Source organism: Nerophis ophidion, linkage group LG08 (genome assembly GCF_033978795.1).
Source record: "Nerophis ophidion isolate RoL-2023_Sa linkage group LG08, RoL_Noph_v1.0, whole genome shotgun sequence".
Classification (NCBI taxonomy): Eukaryota; Metazoa; Chordata; class Actinopteri; order Syngnathiformes; family Syngnathidae; genus Nerophis; species Nerophis ophidion.
In genome coordinates this window covers 56,021,871-56,044,490 of record NC_084618.1, presented here as the reverse complement: position 1 = coordinate 56,044,490, position 22,620 = coordinate 56,021,871, and the positions used below count along the sequence as shown (strand labels likewise).

Sequence of the window (22,620 nt, the reverse complement as noted above, 5' to 3'; positions counted from 1 at the left end):
CATCAGGACCACATCATCTGCAAAAAGCAGGGACCTAATCCTGCGGTCACCAAACCAGAACCCCTAAACGCCTTGACTGCGCCTAGAAATTCTGTCCATAACTGTCCGCATTACTGAAGACCCCGCACTGATCCGCCTGTCCAATCCACGATCCACTCTTCCCTCTGTCATGAACAAGACTTTGAGGTACGTGAACACTTCCAAAAAGCTAAATTAGTAATCTGGTTTTAACATTAAAAAAGTTCAGTCTCGGTTAAAGCATTCCTTTTCGTTATATATGGAGTTGAGCTGCATGGTATACCAGTATTAGTATAATACCGCGACACTGATAAATCATCTGAAAAGCACCGAGTGTATACTTGTCTATAGCCGACAAAGTCAACACAATATTTGTATTATGTCCAATCATTACCAATGTAGGTGACAATCTTAAATTTGATCATGTTGATAACATGTGAATGAAGGGCACACTTAATCAACAGCCATACATGTCACAGTAAGGGTGGCCATATGAACAACGCCAACATTGTCAAAAAACTGCTATATAGTCCAAACCATAGTAAACAACAATGACAAACACATTTTGGGAGAATATTTGCAGCACAAAACTACAGAACAAATTCCCAGAGTTCCCTGCAGCACAAACTCTTCTGGGACATTACATCCACTGTAATGATACCAAGTACAATAGTGTATCTAGTCGATACTACTATGATTACATCAATATTTTTTAGCATCACCAAATCTTTTTTTCCTTTAAAAAAAATTTTATTTCATGTTTATAAACTTGAGAAATATGTCTCTTGACACATGAGGACTTTGAATATGACCAATGTATGAGAATGTAACGACTTGGTATCGGATCGATACCCAAATCTGTGATATCATCAACAACTAATGTAAAGTAAACAACAGAAGAATCAGTGCTTATTACATTTTAACAGAAGTGCAGATAGAACATGTTGAAACAGAAAAAAACTGATATTAACTGTAAATGAACAAGAATATTAATCATTCATTTTCTACCATCCATCCATCCATCTTCTACCGCTTATTCCCTTTTGGGGTCGCGGGGGGCGCTGGCGCCTATCTCAGCTACAATCGGGCGGAAGGCGGGGTACACCCTGGACAAGTCGCCACGTCATCGCAGGGCCAACACAGATAGACAGACAACATTCACACTCATATTCACACACTAGGGTCAATTTAGTGTTGCCAATCAACCTATCCCCAGGTGCATGTCTTTGGAAGTGGGAGGAAGCCGGAGTACCCGGAGGGAACCCACGCATTCACGGGGAGAACATGCAAACTCCACACAGAAAGATCCCGAGCCTGGATTTGAACCCAGGACTGCAGGAACTTTGTATTGTGAGGCAGACGCACTAACCCCTTAATATTTTTGACAAAATAATGGAATTGGAAAATGACACAATATGTTACATCGTATGTGAACAGAAAAATTAGGAGTCTTTTTTGTTTACTTACTATTAAAAGACACGTTTTCTAGTATGTTCACTATTTTATTTAAGAACAAACATGCAATAAGAAACATGTTTAATGTACCGTAAGATTTTTTTGTTGATATAAAGCCAACATTTTTTTTTTTGTGGTTCCCTTTAATTGGAAAAGTACCGAAATATTTTGGTATCGGGACAACACTAATACGGAGTTTAAAAATGTAACAAATTAAATGTAACAAATATTTTCATGAAAGTGCTGTCTTAACTCTCTCCAGGAGATGGCAGCAGAGGTATTGAATTTAAACCACAGAGCTACTACTGGTTTAAACAATTTTTGTTTTATATTTCAAATGTGTTTAATCCAAAACCATTTTAAATAGTTGAAAATATTAGAAAAAATATCTCTATTATAATTATATTTATATTTTGGTGTTACACAATTTATAAATATATTTTTATTAACCATCGTAGACTTTCCATTAGTTCGGTCTTCTCTTGTATTTACACAATCTAACCAGCAGATGGCAGCATATCTATGAATACAAAATTGATTGATTTATTTTTCTTACCCATTTCTACCATTTTATCAATAAATATGTTGATCAACACATCGAGCTGTCTTAAAAAATGATGCATTTAAGGAAAACAATGAAAATACTGCTGTGATGTTGCTTTTATTGGAATGGATCACAATTCAGCTCTGGTTTAATACATTTAAAAAAAGAAATGCAACATTTTTCTGAAAAGTCACGCCCAGTATGCTTCTTTAAAAACAAAATAAATTGCACAAATGCTAATTCATCAGTCTTTGACACCTTTTGACAACATGCAACATGATGACATTCGGTTAATGCAATTTGCTTTATAGCTCCGAAGCTAACTTAAAATGATTGAAAAAATTGCTGCAAAAATAAGAGTAAATTATACTACCACCAGTCGCTGCCGTAATTTAACAGCACAAATTCACAGCATTTATAATAAATAGTCCACATTTACATCGTCTTTTTTTTTTTTTTTTTTTTTTACTGTAATGGATTCTCCAAATCCCTTTCTTTAAAAAAGTCCTTCATTTCAAGTTCATCTCTTTTCAGGATACATTCAAGTCATTAGGCATAAAAGCACACAATTAGGGAGGTATCTATCCGTTTTTCTTGGATTTGAGTAATATTGTGTAGATTCAAGTGAAATGTTGTTTTTGTAATCCATAAAGAAAACGTGACTGCTTGAGTAAGTAATATAGTGATACAGTGTAAAAAAAAAAAACAATAATAGTAATTGTGACCTTTCAAACTTCATCGCTATCAACTCGTACAGTCCACTTCCTCACTTCCAAGGAACTCGCCCAGCATGTGTTCATGTTGCCCATAGACTGGCTCCAAATACGGATGTCTGTCCTTGCAGTGGATTTGTCTGGGAGTGTCCAAGTGAATCAGCTCTTCTTGCTCCATGTGAGGACCTTGGATGTTCTGAGACATAGGGGACAGAGGCACGGGGACAAAGCCGTGGTACACAACAAGCGGCGGGGACAGAACTTCCATCGGTGATGCTTGAAGAACAGCACCATCTGGTGGCTGGACCGGCAGCTGAACGTAGCTACCGGTTTCTGGATCAAAGAAGGTTTTGGTTTTGACTTGTACGGGCATGTCCACAAAATAATACTGTCCTGAATCAGGGTCCTGGAGAACCTTCCGCTGAGTCATGGGGAACGACTGTGTGACGATGGCGTGCTCGACACTGGATTGGCGAGATAGTTGGCTGGTTTGGCTTGACTGGCGAGAGAAGGTCGGCGGTGGTGGAGGTGGCACGTCGATGCTGTGGCTTCTTCTTAACGGTTTCTCTCTGTTTGTCTTCTCTCTTGCTCGGCCTCTCTGCTGAAACTCATCCATGATGGATCTTTCAATGCGTGCACTTCTCGGGTCAAACCTCTCGCTGACCGACGTGTCGGCACTCCGCCTCCGGTCCACTCTGTATCTGTCGATGCTTTGCGTGCGAGCGCTCCGTGCAGGTTTCTCTGCAACATGGGTTTTGTACACAGGAACATTACTGATGCCGCTCTGGTGCCTTTGTCCTGATTTAGACAGAATTGCCGTGCTACGGCCTCGTTGTTCCGATGCAAGAAGAGTCTTGTTGTCGAGGTGTTTGCTTTCCACCAAATCGTAACTTCTCGTCTTGGCTGTTCTTTTGTGTGCATGTTCGTCACCATCCACAACCTTTCTATCACTTTCTTTGTGATGTTGTTTCTCACTGCTCTTCACCTCAGCTTTGTCACTCTTACGTCTCTCCGTTTTGTGTTTACCAGTTGACTTGTGGCCCTCCTCCTTCTTCATCCGTCGGTTGGTCAGCTTCATGGCTTTGAGGACAGCCCGTTCAGATTTGGGTAGGACAGTCGGGGGTTTGGGCAACCCAGACTGACTGTCGTATCCACTGCAGGTAGAGCCAGGGCGTTCACTAGGAACTTTTGATAATTCCACCGGTGGCGTTGTTAGACTTCCCACAACATCCGAAATGGGACTGACCACTTTCTCCTTTGGAGCAGCTGGTAGTCCTGCATCAAGAGCTTTTGCTTTTTGCAGAACAGAAGGCGGTGAAACATTCAACAATGTCTCTTTAGGTTGAACAACTTCTACAGTTGATCTGCTAGTAGCTGCTTCATTGGCAGATGGGAGTTCTGGGTTTTCATCCAATAGATGCAAGTCCTCCTCTTCCTTGTCTTTATTCAAAATGGCCCTCGGAGTCCAGGGTTGTACGGACTTCTTTGACTTTTTGCTAAAAGTGTTGTCTTTGATTTTAAACAGCGCGGGGATTCCCAAAGTTGGAGAGAGAGTATCACATGGTGACACTGGTGGTGAAAAATCATCATTCTGAGATAAGACAGGACCATCAGCGGAACTTAAGTTGCTTCCATTCTGGATCTCTATGTCTTGTTCACCTTCGACATCACTAAAGGAGTAATACTCTCTTTCTGGTCTGTCAGCATCCTTTTTAATGTGTCCATTTGCCCCTTTGTCCTCAACCCCTAGTTTGTTCAAGTTCTCCACAGAGTGGTAAAGGTTTGGCACAGCAACTCTGTGCGGTGGACTTTCCACAGAGAAGTAGGAAGATTTGGACGACATGCTGGTTCGATCATCAACATTTACGCCGTTCACAAGCAGTTCAGGGGATATTATAGTCTTGGAGTTAGCCTCTGCATCCATTTTGTCATTTTTCTCAAAGACATCAGTGGGTGAGGTCATATTGTCAAGTTTTAAAGAAAATTCAACAGTGGTGCCTGAGGTTTCTCTTGTTGTACCTGTCTCCGTATCTATTGTTATTTCCGATAACAAAGAACTGCGTCTTTCATTGGGTTGATGCTTGGGAGCTACTGCACCAGTCAAAAAATATCTGTTACTGGTTGAGGTTATATTGTCAGGTTTTAAAGAGGTCTCAACAGTGCCGCTTGAGTCTTCCCTTGGGATATCTGTCTCCATATCTATTTTTATGTCCGATAACAAAGAATAGCGTTTTTCATTGGATTGATGCTTGATAGTAACTGCATCAGATGGAATAATCGAATCACTGTCTTTTGTGCTATTTTTTACATTACAATGTGGTTTTGTTTTTTGGAGATCGTCATCTAAAATGTCATTCATTGCGTCCCCAATTCTTTTGTTACCTCCTTTTTTGCTCCGAGGAGGTACAGAGGGCGTTTCTAAGCCTTTTTTTTCTTGAATAGCAATGGTTTCTCCTGACAAGTTTCTTATGTTTATATCCTCTGACTTCTCAGAATTATCATTTAGTCTATCATGGGCATGCTTACATTCTAATTTAAAGGATGAATTTAGCTCCATGCAGGGTAAAGCCACTCTGCCACCTGATCTGTGATTCTCACCAAGTCTTGGTTCAGTCTGGGACAGGATGTGTCTCATGTTCTTATGGTCTCTCAGTTCACCCAACCTTTCTCTTAGTTCTTCCTCTTTTTTGTCATCCTTGGTTTCTGTAACAGATTCTTTCAACGTGTCTTTACTTTGCTCTACCCTTGATCCATAACTTCCATTAGTAACATTCCTTCTCATCTGTCGATCCGAGATTATCTCTTCAAGAGCCATTTTAGCTTTGTCATAATTATTGTTTATTAGGGCTTTGTTTATCATCACATTGCCACCTAACTTCGCCAGAGCCTCCTGCTCATTGGCCTGCTTCTCTCTATTCGCAAATATTTCCCTCTTAGCAGATGTGTTCCCTCTCATTGAGAGCATTCCCTTCTTAATTTTCTTCAACTCCCTGGAGATTAAATCATTCTTAGCTCTAGTTTCCTCATCTATGTTGTTGGGAACTCCCTTTGTGTTGTCCCGATCGCAGAGCCGCGCCCTCTCTAACTCTTTCAGTGCATGCAAGTCGTGAATGATTAGTTCCTTGTCTCTTACGCCGTCCATTTCTGTCCTCACATTCGCGCCACGGTCATTTTCTCTGACTTCCTCATCCGTTACAGAGTATCTTTGACATTTTATGTAGTTGTTCAGCCTGCCTGGGAATATGTGTTTCAACTTGTCTTGTTGGGCAGATTCATCGTGTTTTGTTTCAGACAAATCACTGTTAGAAGGTTTGTCACCGAAGTGTGTTTTCTTACGAATGTCTGGTTGGGTAACTTTTTTCTTGGGAACTGGTGGGGGATCTTTCCTGACAATAATATTACGTTCACCTTCACTTCCCACTGAATAGTTTTCTACTTTTGAGCACACATTTGTCTCACTTGTTTCATTGTCCTCAGGTTTACAGATGCTTTCAGCCTGAACTGTGAGTAGGGCTTTAGTTTTGGTCGCGCTAATGGCTTCCCGTGCAGCCTTGACAACATCCATGGTGCTCATGGGTTGCCCAAAACCTGTGCGCTCTTCTTCAAAGTCTGTCACAGATTTAATAAGCACATTTGGTCTGTCTGATACATTTAGTGGTGCTCTTTTCTCAAATATTTCCCTTTGTGTCTCTGGTGAACATATGAGTGAGGGACTACAGTTGATGATTGATGTATTTGGTGAAATACCTTTTTGAGAAATGTCTTTGCTTGGATTCAGAAGTGAAAATTCATTTGACTGATCTGTGGCAACTGAAGGGCTTGCTTTCTTGTATAAATTAAGGGAAGGGTAGTTTTGCTTTTTAGCAATGTGGCTAGTATTCCTTTTAGAATGCATGATAGGAGAATTTGAATTCTCCCCACCAACATTACCAAAAGCCTCCTTTTTATTTTGTAGCAGATTTGATAACAAATAATCATCGGATTGTGGTCTATCAGCCGCATGCTTTGTAAGAGCAGGAGTTTGGATGGCGACAGGCTCAAAAACTGGAATACATTTGGTCTGTCCTTCTTTTGAAATAGCAGGAGTGCTTAAGCCCGAAGAATTATTTTGTTGTTTGAGACTATCTGATAACAGAGATTGGGTGTCTCTTCCAGAAGTCTCTATGGTTTTGAATTTAGGCGGACTGTACCTACTTTTAACCCTCTTCCTGTTGTCTTTAAGGTTAAAGAGGATGCTAGAAGCCAGAGATTTGTAGCCATCCCGCTTCACTGCAAGTTCTGGTGTCAGTTTGGCCTCAGAGTGCGGTCTGATCGGAAGGTCGTGCACAGAAGGCGAAAGCGCAGATTGAAGAATTTCTGATGTTTCTGTTGCTTGTCTGGAGGCAATGACAGGAGTCATCAGCTGGCAGATGCTGAAAGGAGTAGAGGACAGAGGGCTGACTTCCTCAACCGCTTTCACTTCTGAAGACATTGATTCATTTTTGTTCAACAAAATACTTCCATTTATTTTTGCCAACAAACTCTTCCCCTGAGGGGGCATCTCTTGCTTGACTGGAAGTGCCTTGGTCTGTCTGTCTGTCTTGGTCTGCCTCCATGGGGCAGTACCTCCATCCGTTACAATTGAAGGGCATCTTTTCTGTGGCTGTACAGCTAATGGCTTTGGCAGGACTTTTGGTGGTGAAGGGGGACTGACAGGTTTAGGAGCAACAGGAGGAGGGGGAGGAGGAGGAGGAAGAGGAGGAGGAGAAGAAGGAGGGGCTTCACCTGCTTCTTTCTGTATCTCCTCTATTTGCTCTTTTATATGAGCCTCTGTTAACTCCTTGTAAAATGGTAGGTCATACCATTTTGGTGTTATATTTGCCGAGATAATAGAAGTGTCCTCATGGCTAAAGGAGAACTGTCTCATACCTCTCCATGTTTGAAACGGGCTAAACTCACTGTGGAGAAAAAAGTTTTTGATATTAAGTTTCTTTAGTTTCAACGTCGATTTCCCACTTTTGCTCTTGGATGATTTTCCTGACATCAAGGAAAAACCTTTGCCGGTTTTACTCGATAAACCATACCCTGATTGATTCTGAAAATGTCCACTTGTAAGGTTAGCGTGATAGTCCGAGGAGAATTCCGATAGTTCTCTCTGGATGCTGCGTAGTGCAGATTTATCCCATGATTCTCCGTTTGAGTCTGCGACGCCACCATTTGTGCTTAGCAAGCCCTCACAGCTCTTCTCGGTGGCACTTAACGCCTTAAGAAAAGATGACATGTTGGACAAGTTCTTCTCCTTCTCTTTGTCACTTTTCCTTTGCTTTTTCAATTCCTTCTGATGTATCTTTGTAAGTGGCTCCCCTGCCAAAGGTTTATGGCAGCTGAAAGGCGAATATCCCTGCGGGAAGTCATCATTGTAAACGGCTTCATCTCCTACGCAGAGACTTCGGAAGGCTCTGTCTGTGAGCGTGCTGACCTCGCGGTCGGTCTCGTCCATGAGCAGGTCGGTGAAGCCGTTAGGGAAGCGGTGGTGGAGCATGTTGCCCACTCGGTGGCTCATGTGTCGCTTTTCCCCACAGCCCATTATGTCGACCGCTTTCTTCCTGGTTTGCGCCATGAAGGCTCTGCTCCTCCAGCTCAGGTTGATCTCAGGCACGATGTGACGTCAATCTATGGAGACCTCCTGAGAAAAAGATCACAATTAGTTGTCAGTATTTTAAGTTTCTTTTGGAGCTTTGTACCAGTGACCTTTGCACTACGTACATGACTTGTGCAGAGGCTGATAGGGTGCACACTTCAAACAGTGCGCTTGTCTATTTAAGGCACCGTATAGTGTCTTTTAGCACCAAGCATGTTGTCAGTCATCATGAGACCAAGCTCACTTTATGAGAAGCATGTCCTCAAGTGCATTTTAAACATGCATATTGGACTTTACTTGCAACATGGAAATCTAGACAAAAAGTCATGCCAGCAGGTAGCAGGAAGTAAAAAATGCTGTTTGCCTCAGCAGCAGCTGCTTAACTATGTCTTACTTTGAATATCTGGGTGAGCTCTTTGAATAGCTCATTAACGGATTTATATGACCTGAACTGGGACTATGGTCACTCCATGGCATGGCACCGCACTTTTCAACTGTAGTCACATTACCATAGATTTATAAATTTGCACATTAAAAAACACACATACGTTGAACTTCAAACTGCGTTGAACTGATGCTTTACAGTGATAAAAAAATAAGTAAGAACAAGTGTAAGTTAATATCATTAAAATGGCTTGGCCTTCCCTTTAACATGTGTGTACCCTTATAACCTGAGAGCAAACAGCCACCACGGTACTTTCCCAGCATCTGTTTGAGTATTTATAAACAAGGAATGAGATACAGCCTTTTTAATTGCACTGTAGGAGTACACTCAAGTAGTCATCTTAATACTTGCATGCTTTAGTAATGGTACGTCAATGGTCAGGTTAATCACGTTTATTTTGAACATATTTAACATTTGAGTACATCACATGTTTACATTTGTGTAACTCAACAGGAAGCCTATTGAATCAATATGTATTGTACAAACTCCGTTTCCATATGAGTTGGGAAATTGCGTTATATGTAAATATAAACGGAATACAATGATTTGCAAATCATTTCCAACCCATATTCAGTTGAATGTGCTACCAAGACAACATATTTGATGTTCAAACTCATACACATTTTTTTTTTTTGCCAATAATCATTAACTTTAGAATTTGATGCCAGCAACACGTGACAAAGAATTTAGAAAAGGTGGCAATAAATACTGACAAAGTTGAGGAATGTTCATCAAACACTTATTTGGAACATCCCACAGGTGTGCAGGCTAATTGGGAACAGGTGGGTACATGATTGGGTATAAAAACAGCTTCACAAAAAATGCTAAGTAATTCACAAACAAGGATAGGGTGAGGGTTACCAATTTGTAAGCAAATTGTCGAACAGTTTTAGAACAACATTTCTCAACGAGCTATCACAAGGAATTTAGGGATTTTACCATCTACGGTCCGTAAAATCATTAAAAGGTTCAGAGAATCTGGAGAAAACACTGCACATAAGCGATGATATTACGGACCGTTGATCCCTCAGGTGGTACTGCATCAAAAACCGACATTAGTGTGTAAAGGATATCACCACATGGGCTCAGGAACACTTCATAAAGCCACTATCAGTAACTACAGTTGGTCGCTACATCTGTAAGTGCAAGTTAAAACTCTACTATGCAAAGCGAAAGCCATTCATCAACAACACCGAGGAACGCCGCCGGCTTCGCTGGGCCCAAGCTCATCTAAGATGGACTGATGCTTAGTGGAAAATTGTTCTTTGGTCTGACGAGTCCACATTTCAAAATATATTTGGAAACTGTGGATGTGGTGTCCTCTGGAACAAAGAGGAAAACAACCATCCGGATTGTTATAGGCGCAAAGTTCAAAAGCTAGCATGTGTGATGGTATGGGGGTGTATTAGTGCCCAAGGCATGGGTAACTTACACATCTGTGAAGGCACCATTAATGTTGAATGGTCCATACAGGTTTTGGAGCAACATATGTTGTCATCCAAGCAACGTTATCTGCTTATTTCAGCAAAACAATGCCAAGCCACGTGTTACAACAGCGGGCCAGGTCTTTTCCTGGCCCGCCTGCCGTCTAGACCTGTCTCCCGTCGAAAATATGTGGCGCATTATGAAGCATAAAATATGACAGAGGAGACCCCAGACTGTTGAACGACTAAAGCTCCACATAAAACTTGAATGGGAAATAATTCCACTTTCAAAGCTTCAACAAATAGTTTCCTCAGTTCTCAAACGTTTATTGAGTGTTGTTAAAAGAAAAGGTGATGTAACACAGTGGTGAACATGCCCTTTCCCAACTACTTTGGCCCGTGTTGCAGCCATGAAATTCCAAGTTAATTATTATTTGCAAAAAAAAATCAAGTTTATGAGTTTGAACATCAAATATATTGTCTTTGTAGTGCATTCAATTGAATATGGGTTGAAAAGGATTTGCAAATCATTGTATTCCGATTATATTTACATCTAACACAATTTCCCAACTCATATGGAACCGGGGTTTGTAAATGCTATGATATTAACACCCACATGACCACAATGCCCCTCTCACCTTGACCGTATATTTTCATGGTGAGTGTGAGGTTCCAATCTGAAAAGTGTCTGAGCAGAATCCCAAAATCTGCTTCACTTCTTCATCCTGAAAATAAAATGTTATTGTCTTTCTGGAAGAAAAAAAAAAAATGGAGAGAACTCTGGTCCCAAGCAAGTCAAACCTTCAGTTCCATGTTCAAATGCACTCCTTGTGGCCCCGGCTCCTGATAGAGAGCTGAGAATCTACCAAAATAGACGAGAGAGTCAGTGTGGCCAAAGCGAGCAGTTTGAACACATGGACGCAGCTCAAGCTTGTTCATATTGAAATAACCGGCGGGTGTCGAGTAGCAGGGCAAGCGACAGGCCAAGCGAGTTGAAATGGACACTGTCATTGGTTATTTTTGAAACCTGGCTCTGCACACCGTGGCTGACTCCCACATGGACCTCTTCTCTACTGTTAAAAGATGACACAGACTCATCAGTTAGGCCTTTTTGAGCAAGAGGCCTCAATGAAAACAACTGTTGAATGTAACTTTGTATTGAATTTAAAACTCTACCAACTTTTTTCCTATAAAAAATGTAATGCACTTTTTTTTCTAGTAATACAACCTTTGTATATTTTTCTCACATTATCACAACTTTATTCTCGTAAAAAGTTTTTTATTTCCAATTATTAAAACGTTTTCTGTATAATTAACTTTTTGTGTTCTAACCTAATTACTTCTAAAATCATACCAACTTTATTCCTAAAATATTATATAATGTTTTGTCATATCATTACAACTCTTTTCTTGTAAAAGGATTAAATGCATATTTTTCTCCTAACAATGTTAAAACTTTTTTATGATCTGCTTAGTTCACTTTTTTCTCACAGTGTTTAACTTTATTAAAACAAATATTCTTAAACTATGCTCCTTTTTTTTTTGTGGAATGATGTGATGTTTCTTACATTATTAGAAATGTATTAATGTTAAAAAAGATTGGATGCGTTTTTTCACTTATTTTACATTTTTTTGTAAAATTATCTGTGTAGTATTGTTTTATAAGTTGTATTGTTCACTTCACACAATTATAACCACTCCAAGAAATATAAAACCAACTATACCAACTTTTTTCCTTTTAAATTCCTTGTTTTTTTTTCTCCACATTATTACCACTTTATTCTTATAGAAAATAGATGCATTTTATTCAGCTAATATTAGTACTTTTAGAAAACTTTATTTTTATAATACTATTTATATATTTTACTTTTCTTTTCTCGCAGCTTTTTACCTTTATTTATTTTTTTTATTATTTTTTTTATTGAAAACTGTACCAACTTTATTCCTGGAGAATAGACATTTTTTCACAATGTTACGACAATATTGGTGTAGAGCTTGGATTTTTGTGTCTCCTAATAATACACATTTACTTGTGTAAAATTTTGATTTTTTGTCTCTTCTCATGTTGCAACTTTATTCTTAAAATATGTAGATTTTTTGTCTCCCGGTAATATTGAATATCTAGTAATATTGTCACCGAAAGTAATACACATTTTACTGTTTTTATCTTACAATATTACAATATTCCTTTTTCACAATTTACATTTTCTATCCTCATATTACAATATTATTATTGTAAAACAATTGTAATACTTTATTAAAAACATATTTTTTTTCTTTGATTTTAACTGTATTATTCTTCATCACAATTTCTTTAACATAGGGAATAAGCGGTAGAAAATGGATGTATTATCACAATATAACAATTCCACAAAATGTCTATATGTCACGTGGGGGGTCGCAGCTGACTGCGGGGCCGTTCTCCCGGGATGCAGAACGGACAACTTAGCACTGGAATCATAAACTAGGAAACTTACTATCTGTGGCATGAACAAACAAGAATTACGTGGACCAGGCATGAAGCGAACAATGACGCCAGACCGACTGACTGGCAAAGGCAAACTTAAATAATGCCTCTGATTAGTGCACGGGAAGCAGGTGAGCACTAATCAGAGACAGGTGAACCCAATGAGTAGCCATGGCAACCAAAACAAAATCACAGGTGCACAAACAAGAACTGAAGGAGTCCAAAACCAACAGTAAACACACAAACATGATCCGGACCACGGATCATGACACATTTTTTTTCTCCTACTATTTTGAAATGCTCTTCTCATATCAAAATCAATTTTTTTTGGTAACTGTTTTTTTGTAAAAATACAATTGTAATTCTGGAAACAGTATTTACTAGTACTTGTTTCTTTTTGGCGTGGCACTAACACTGTTAACAATAAAAGATAATTGTGACGGACTCTTGCCGTCGTCGTGCGGGTTGCATGGACCATTCAGGAAGGACATTGCTTTGCAGGTTTGACTCTTGTTTATTTTTTCAAATAACACAAGCTTTGTCTTTTGGTCGGATCGCTTTTCAGCTGCTCTGCTCGCTCCTCGCTCGCTTCCAGTCAGCCGCGTCTTCGGCTCGCTCTCGGTCGTTTTCGTTCTTCAAGTTCTGCTGCTCGTTCTCCTACTCCTTCTGCCATGATCCCTCCTCCTTCTCTCCTTTTATACAGCCAGTGGAAACATGTTAATTGTCTGATGGTGCGCGGCCTACGCACCTGAATTTGATTGCGGCGGCGTCGCTTCCAGCACGCCCCACCTCTCCACTTATCCGCACTCTCCGCCTCCTTGCCGCCATCTTGGGCAGGGCTGCAGCGTGCCCTGCCCTGCCGTCGACCTGTCGGCTGCGCCTCCCCACAATAATATTGTATTTTTTGGTCAACAAACCAGACATCAGACATCTAGAGCGGAGATTAGAAGAAGAAGCATGCTGCTGACTGACGATGTTGTCTCCACAAAACCATGTTGTAATCGCACAGCTGTTGTTGTTGCTGTCAGATGGGGCATCTAATGCAGGGGGGATGTTTTTACTTTTTACTCTCCGTGAGTCACTCACGGCAAAAAGGCAATGGATGAGGTCACGTGTGAATATGTGTGTGGGCCTTAAATGTAGACTGCCAAGTGTTTGTTGCTTGGGGTGATCATCATTTAGTTGGCGTGGCCAGCAAGAAACCTCAGGGTTGCTGGTTCGAATCCAGCATCCGCCAGTAAGCGGTGACTGCCGTAGTGTCCTTGAGCGAGACACTTCTGAATGGGCTGTCTTTGTACATGACAGAGGTGTGCAGAAGAACAACAGTCCCTCTGTGAGCTAACAATGACTTCATAGCCCCAGCGTACACATTACTGCGCTCCCCTCAAGGTGCCATTTTTAAGTCGGGTCTATTCCTGGCATGTTGTATTTCATGAGGTAGGAGCCTGCCTCGCCGTCCACTGCACCTTCCACAGCTCAGACCGTCAGTCAAACACTTGACCTGTGACACTTCACACTACAGATATGCTCACACTCCACCATTCGTCTCGTGCGGGTCTGGATTTGACTCCCCCTCCCACTATTCCTGCTTCTGCACGTTTGCCTTGCCCGTTACTGCAGTTTTTTATGACTTTGTGGATTGATTACAGATTTATTTCATGTTGGTTAATTATGGTGCAAGGTGGCTTCATTACTCTCTTGCCTGCAAGTGTTTGTTATTCATAATATTTGTGTTTTATTTTGATTATAATATGTTTTTGTTGTTGGAGAAGTTGCCTTCCCGTGGGTCCTCCAGACCATCAAGCATTGCCACGCGAGCTCGTTTCATGGTTATAATACAGTTTTTATTTTTATCTCTTGTCCTCAGGTTGCTTTCCAGCAATTGTCTTTATGTCTCTGACAGGCACGCTCTCGCTCTCCACCAACTCCCGGTTGCTGCTTATACAGAGCGACAGGTGATTAGATAACAACGCCCAGGTGGGCCATCTAACCACCTTTCCATGACTTTGAGGCCGGGTCCTCGCACACCCCGCCTTGCTGCAGGCCCGCAGGCCACAACCCTCTCCACAGTTGTCAATTAGAAGTTGCCAAGATTGCATCATGTTGCCAGTTTAGCAACCCTGGGCCTGATTTATTAAGATTACTAAAACGTACTAAACAGCATGGACAACCTATAAAATAGCGCATATTATTTTTGAACAATTATAAAGTGATGCAGACCGCTTTATTTAAATGAGGATTTTGCCTGTACTATATGGGGCATCACCACAGAGACACTCATTTACTGCACAGGCATGTTATCACGCTCCTACCTTTGTAAAAAAAATACATATTTTTTGCAGTATTTTATGATCTGTATAGTTTACTTTTTTCTCACAGTGTTTAACTTTATTAAAACAAATATTCATAAACTATTCTACCTTTTTTTCTGAAAAACGATGTGCTTGTTCTTGCATTATTGCAAATGTATTGTTGTAAAAAGATTAGGTGCATTTTTTTCACTTAATATTACAAATATTTGTAAAATTATCTTTGTAAAATTGTTTTACAATTTGTATTGTTTACATCACAGAATTATAAACACTCTAAGAAATACAAAACAAACTTTACCAACATAATTCATGTTAAATTCCTTGGATATTTCCCCACATTTTCAAAATGTTATTCCTATAAAAAAGAGATGCATTTTTTTCTGCTAAAATTTTTACTTTTATAAAATTTTATTTTATATAATTGTATTAATATATTGTACTTTTATTTCTCACAGCTTTTTACCTTTAGTTGTTTTTAGTGATGAAAAACTGTACCCACTTCATTTCATGTTGGTTAATTATGGTGCAAGGCTGCTTCATTACTCCCTTGCGTGCAAGTGTTCATTATTTGTTATATTTGTATTTTATTTTGATTATAAAATGAGTTTGTTGTTAATTAGAAGTTGCCAAGATTGCATGGTGTTGCAAATTTAGCAACCCTGGGCCTGATTTACTAAGATTACTAAAACTTACTAAACAGCTAGGCAATCTATAAAATAGCACATACTATTATTTAAAGTTAAAGTTCGAATACCAATGATTGTCACACACATACTAGATGTGGCGAAATTATTCTCTGGATTTGGCAATTATAAACTGATGCAGGCGGCTTTATTTAAAAGAGGATTTTGCATATACTATGTCATCACCATGGAGACACTCTCATTTACTGCACATGCATGATATCATCCGTAGAGGGGATCCGCGGTGCGCTACTTGGACACAGGCCGGGGTCTGATCACCCCCGGCTGGGTCGCCGGGGCGAGGGTGTCTGATGATTAAAGACCCAAAACACCCTATGACCCCGGGTTTATCACTGATGACTTGTCCAAGCATCACCGTGAGGTGTATTCAAGTTCTATCACATCTGGCTGAGCCAGTGACCTCCAGGAAAGGCTGGATGACGTCCACGAAAACAGTGGTGACAACTGGAGAGACAGTGGACAGCCCGGAAAGACGGCAACCGGGGTAGGGAAGGCCAGCTCCCTGACCTACAGCTCCCGCGACGGGGCACCGAAATCTTGCTACGAAGAACCCTACAGGAAAATACCCCCAGGGATGCCCGAGAGGGAGGGAGGATGAGAATCCCAACCGGACGGATTTACTGGTTATGACCCAAGCAAATGGACAACGGATTATGAGCGCAGTCTGCATATGCGGCAAGATCTGCAAAAACTCGAGAGGTCTGAACATCCACCAGACTAAGATGGCCTGCCTTGGGAGGGAACAAGTGAAGCAACGCTCAGAAACGGCAGCTGATGATACAGTTCCTGTTGTGCCTGCTGCAGAACCTTGTCAGACGGAGGAGGAGCCAGGTCCGGAGTCTACCCACAGTACCCGGAACCTCCAAGCAACACGTTTCCCCCCACCAAGCAGAAAATCGGAACACCACCGGGTGAAGTGGACTGTCGCTAATAGCCAGGAGTGGACCAAGCTGGATGAGGACGTAGATGAAGCACTGGAATCCATTTCGAAGGGTGACGCTGACCAGAAACTCCAAACCATGTGCTCCCTCATAATGAGCGTAGGAGGTGAGCGTTTTGGAGTGGAACAGAAGTAAGGAGCAGCTAGAAACCCGGCAAAACTCAATCGGCGGGAAGTCAAGATAAGCGGGTTGAGGCAAGAACTCAAATCCTTAAGACGTCAGTTTAAGGCAGCCAAGGAAGAGGAGAGACCTCCTCTGTCGGAACTCACTAACATCGTAGGAAAGAAGCTCATCACGTTGAGGAGGGCCGAATGTCACCGAAGGAGGGGAAAGGAAAGGGTATGGAAGCGAAGCGCCTTCATTGGCAACCCCTTCACCTTCACTAAGAGGCTTTTGGGCCAGAAGCGAAGTGGTCACCTCGCTTGCCCTGTAGAAGAGATTGACCATCATCTCAATCCCACCTTCAGTGATGTTTCAAGAGATCAAGAGCTTGGCCCTTCTGAGGCACTGGTGACTCCAGCAGATCCAGTGTCCCAATTCAACAGTGACGAACCCACCCTGGCAGAGGTAAAGGAAGTTATGAAAGATGCAAGATCTGGTTCGGTTCCCGGCCCCAGCGGTGTCCCTTACAAGGTCTACAAGCAGTGTCCACGGCTCCTCAAGCGTCTGTGGAAGATCTTGAAGGTGATTTGGCGGAGAGGGAAAGTCTCCGCCCAGTGGAGACAGGCGGAAGGCGTCTGGATCCCGAAGGAAGAGAACTCCAGCAACATCGAGCAGTTTCGTATAATCTCGCTGCTCAGCGTTGAGAGCAAGATATTCTTTAAGATCCTGTCCCAACGACTAACCGAGTTCCTCTTGAAGAACGCCTACATAGACACCTCTGTCCAGAAGGGGGGAGTACCTGGAGTGCCTGGGTGCCCGGAGCATACAGGAGTGGTGACGCAGTTGATCCGGGAGGCAAGGGAGAGCAAAGGAGATTTGGCAACTCTCTGGCTTGACTTAACCAACGCCTATGGATCTATCCCGCACAAACTTGTTGAAACAGCACTGACAAGACACCATGTTCCTGGGAAGATCCGCGACCTTATCATGGACTACTACCAAAACTTCTACGCAAGAGTCTCCTCAAGCCACATAACATCTGCCTGGCACCGCCTGGAGAAGGACATAATCACTGGTTGTACAATCTCAGTGTCACTCTTCTCCTTGGCAATGAACATGATTGTCAAGTCTGCGGAGGTTGAATGCAGAGGGCCAAAATCAAGATCTGGGACCCGGCAGCCCCCCATAAGAGCTTTTATGGATGACTTGACAGTGATGACCACATCTGTGCCTGGGTGCAGGTGGCTCCTCCAGGGCCTTGAACGGCTCATCACATGGGCAAAGATGAGCTTCAAGCCAGCAAAGTCCAGGTCTCTGGTCCTAAAGAAAGGTAAAGTGGCCGACCATTTCCGCTTTACAGTTGGGGGGTTCCTTGATTCCAACGGTGACCGAAAGACCTGTCAAGAGCCTGGGCAAGATCTTTCATAGCTCCCTGAAGGACGCAGTGGCTTTGCAGCAGACAAACAGCGACCTGACCTCATGGCTCACAGCCATTGACAAATCTGGTCTCCCAGGAAAGTTTAAAGCCTGGATGTACCAACACTGAGTCTTGCCTAGAATACTCTGGCCTCTGTTAATTTACGAGGTACCAATGACGACGGTTGAGATACTAGAGAAGACCATCAGTCAGTTCCTAAGGGGATGGCTGGGGCTCCCTCGGTCCTTAAGCAGCTTTGCTCTTTATGGCCATTCCACCAAGTTGCAGCTCCCTCTCAGGGGATTGTTGGAAGAATTCAAGGTCACCCGCTCCAGAGAGGTAATGATGTACAGGGACTTCGCAGATGTCAAGGTCGCTTCGGCAGGAATCATCATTGTTAAGACCGCGAGGAAGTGGCCGGCACAAGAAACCGTAAGCAAAGCAGAGGCGCGGCTGAGGCACAAAACCTTGCTGGGTACTGTGGCAAGGGGGAGGGCAGGCCTCGGCAGCTTTCCAAAACCACGCTTTGACCAGACCCGTGGCAAGGAGAAGCGCCAACTGGTCCAAGAGGAGATCTGTGCAGAGGTAGAGGAAGAACGTTGCTGCCGGATGGTCGGCATGTCCAAACAAGGGGCGTGGACAAGGTGGGAGCATGCAGAACCTCGAAAACTCACCTGGGCAGGGTTCTGGAGAGCTGAACCTCTACGCACAAAATTTCTCATCCAGTCTGTGTACGATGTCCTCCCATGCCCCGTCAACCTGCACACCTGGGGCCTAGCAGACACTCCGGAGTGCAAACTGTGCCAGAGGAGGGGCACCTTGGAGCACATCCTGAGTTGTTGCCCAAAGGCACTAGGGGAGGGGCGGTATCGCTGGCGCCACGACCAAGTTTTAAAAGCCCTTGCGGATTCTATCTGCGCAGCGGTACACAACAGCAAGTCCCAGGCCGCCCCAAAGCAGTCAATCACCTTCATCAGAGCAGGACAGAAGGCAAACCGCAAGCCCAACTTCTCAGGAGGGCTCCTCGCCACCGCTCGTGACTGGCAACTCCATGTTGACTTGGGAAGGCAACTGAAGTTCCCGGCCAACATCGCTACCACGTCACTCCGCCCAGACATGGTGTTAACATCGGAGTCAACCAAGCAAGTGGTGCTACTGGAGATGACTGTCCCTTGGGAGGAGCGGATTGACGAAGCAAATCAGCGAAAGAGGTCCAGATACGCTGAACTCACTGCAGAGTGTCGGAGTAACGGCTGGAGCGCCCGCTGCGAAACTGTCGAAATTGGGTGCAGGGGTTTTGCTGGTCACTCACTACAGCGTGTGTTCAGAATCCTTGGCATTAGAGGACTACAATCCAGAAAAGCCACCAAGAACATCCATGAGGCAGCAGAAAAAGCCTCCCGGTGGCTGTGGATCCGTAGGGGGGATCCGTGGTGCGCTACTTGGACACAGGCCGGGGTCTGATCACCCTGGCGAGGGTGTCTGATGATTAAAGACCCGAAACACCCTATGACCCCGGGTTTATCACTGATGACGTGTCCAAGCATCACCGTGAGGTGTATTCAAGTTCTATGCTCCTACCTGTGACATTGTTTTTATTTCTGCCCTTCCAAAATGTTAGCACATGCACATCTTCTCTGTGCATTGTATGTCTGTGCAGCGGGGTTTTAAATAAAACGCTAAATCGTGATCCCAAAACGGTGATGAGTGTTGGTAGGTCACATTGCACGTGCTAAATAATCATAATTTCATTTTCTCCACCTTATTCTGCTCACTTAACAGACACAATCCGCTTTGCACACAATTAGTAGCTCAGCTGTGCGTGTGCTATCAGGTTTGCACGTGCTTTAGTACACTCAAATTTTAGTGAATCAGACCTATTGTTGAGATTTATATATATTAGGGCTATGAATCTTTGGGTGTCCCACGATTCGATTCAATATCGATTCTAGGGGTCACGATTCTATAATATATCGATTTTTTCGATTCAATGCGATTCTCGATTCAAAAACAATATATTTCCGATTCAAAATGATTCTGTACTCATTCAATACATAGGATTTCAGCAGGATCTACCCCAGTCTGCTGACATGCTAGCAGAGTAGTAGATTTAAAAAAAAAAAGCTTTTATAATTGTAAAGGACAATGTTTTATCAACTGATTGCAATAATGTAAATTTGTTTTAACTATTAAACAAACCAAAAATCTGACTAATTTTATCTTTGTGAAAATATTGGACACAGTGTGTTGTCAAGCTTATGAGATGCGATGCAAGTGTAAGCCACTGTGACACTATTGTTCTTTTTTTTTATTTTCATAAATGTCTAATGATAATGTCAATGAGGGATTTTTAATCACTGCTGTGCTGAAATTATAATTAATATTGATACTGTTGTTGATAATATTCATTTTTGTTTCACTATTTTTGGTTTGTTCTGTGTCGTGTTTGTGTCTCCTCAATTGCTCCGTTTATTGCAGTTCTGAGTGTTGCTGGGTCAGGTTTGGTTTTGGAATTGGATTTCATTGTTATAGTATTGCCGTGTATTGTTTTGTTGGATTAATAAAAAAAAAAAAAATCAATTTAAAAAAAAATTTGAATCAATTCTGAATCGCACAACGTGAGAATCCCGATTCGTATTCGAATCAATTTTTTCCCACACCCCTAATATATATATATATATATATATATATATATATATATATATATACATATATATATATATATATATATATATATATATATATATATACATATATATATGTATATATATAAATATATATATATATATATATATATATATATATATATATATATATATATATATATATATATATATATATATATATATATATATATATATATATATATATATATATATATATATATATATCTTTCTGTGGGGAGTTTGCATGTTCTCCCCGTGAATGCATGGGTTTCCTCCGGGTACTCCGGCTTCCTCCCACCTCCAAAGACATGCACCTGGGGATAGGTTGATTGGTAACACTAAATTGGCCCTTGTGTGTGAATGTGAGTGTGAATGTTGTCTGTCTATCTGTGTTGGCCCTGCGATGAGGTGGCGACTTGTCCAGGGTGTACCCTGCCTTCCGCCCGATTGTAGCTGAGATAGGCGCCAGCGCACCCCGCGACCCCAAAAGGGAATAAGCGGTAGAAAATGGATGGATGGATATATATATATCAATGACGTGCAGTCAGGGGAGGCAGGTGAGGCGGGGCCTCACGTGCAATCATGGAAAGAAAAAAAAGGTAAAAAGAAAAAAAAAAATTAAATTGTTTCATGTATCCAGTGATTATATTATAATGTTCACCAGTTTTAGATCATTTTTATTCAAAATCACTGAATTTTCACATTTGCCGTTCAAATACTGAGAAGAGACTTGCGTTGAGTCACAGCCAGTTGAGCCTCCCCGTGGATTGCGCAATGACTCGGCCAACTGCTGGCCTGCTGTGCAGTGAGACCGTATTGCAATGCTATATGAATTATATTATACATTTTCATAGTTTAGTTAGCTGAGGTATATAATGTACAGTGTATTTTGTCAACAACTGTATGTGTGTAACGTATTTCTTGTGCTGGGCAATCATAAAATGTCTGCGAAGAAGCACTGGGTGAGGCTTGCCGTAATCCCGCCTCTTGGTGGTAGAGGGCGCTAGTGATCCCAGAGATCATTCTTGTGACTACTCGGCTACAGAAGAAGTGACAGCACGCAGCAACAGTTAGCAGCGATCGTTTATTTTTTTCCTCTCCCCTGGACTTTTAACATGGATGATTACATATCTAAAACAAAACCGTTTTCTAAACTGGACTTTCAATCGAAGCAGGAGGTAATAATTAAAGGAATATCTCCATCGAGACAGAGATACTTTTAAAACTGAAGAGAGATAGGGAAGACTTCTATAAACAAGTTATCTATGCTTTTGTTCCAAAGGAGCAGCGCATGACTTCATTTATAAGTAAAGGTAAGACCATAATAACGTTTTTTTTATTAAATGTGCTTTTGTGTGCTACAGTTTGTATGTGTAAAGTTAAAGTTAAGTTAAAGTACCAATGATTGTCACACACACTAGCTGTGGGGAAATTTGTCCTCTGCATTTGACCCATCCCCTGGGAGGTGAGGGGAGCAGTTGGCAGCAGCGGTACCGCACCCGGGAATCATTTTTGGTGATTTAACCCCCAATTCCAACCCTTAATGCTGAGTGCCAAGCAGGGAAGAATGCTGGTATGAACTTTTAAACATAACCCGTTCACTGCTGCCAATCAAATGGTGAATAAGATACTCTTTAGGGTTCATATGTTTGTAAATCTGACTGTGATGAAGTCAGTGCCTCACCAGCCATGAACCTCACCGCACGTCAGTGATATATAGATATATATGGATGGATGGATGGATATATATATATATATATATATATATATATATATATATATATATATATAT

General features: G+C 41.8%; 1 protein-coding gene and 1 pseudogene across 1 annotated transcript; one reads left to right on the top strand and one right to left on the bottom strand.

Annotated features, from left to right (window-relative positions):
• Positions 1–2,115: 2,115 nt before the first annotated feature.
• On the bottom strand, positions 2,116–11,151 carry LOC133557988 (uncharacterized). The gene is made up of 3 exons (XM_061909022.1): positions 11,021–11,151; positions 10,858–10,944; positions 2,116–8,395 (listed from the first exon to the last, which is right to left on the bottom strand). The coding sequence occupies exon 3, from the start codon at positions 8,327–8,329 to the stop codon at positions 2,762–2,764; it is 5,568 nt and encodes a 1,855-aa protein (XP_061765006.1). The 5' UTR covers positions 8,330–8,395; positions 10,858–10,944; positions 11,021–11,151; the 3' UTR covers positions 2,116–2,761.
• Positions 11,152–16,355: 5,204 nt separating this feature from the next.
• LOC133558447 (uncharacterized) lies at positions 16,356–19,626 on the top strand (annotated as a pseudogene).
• Positions 19,627–22,620: the final 2,994 nt, after the last annotated feature.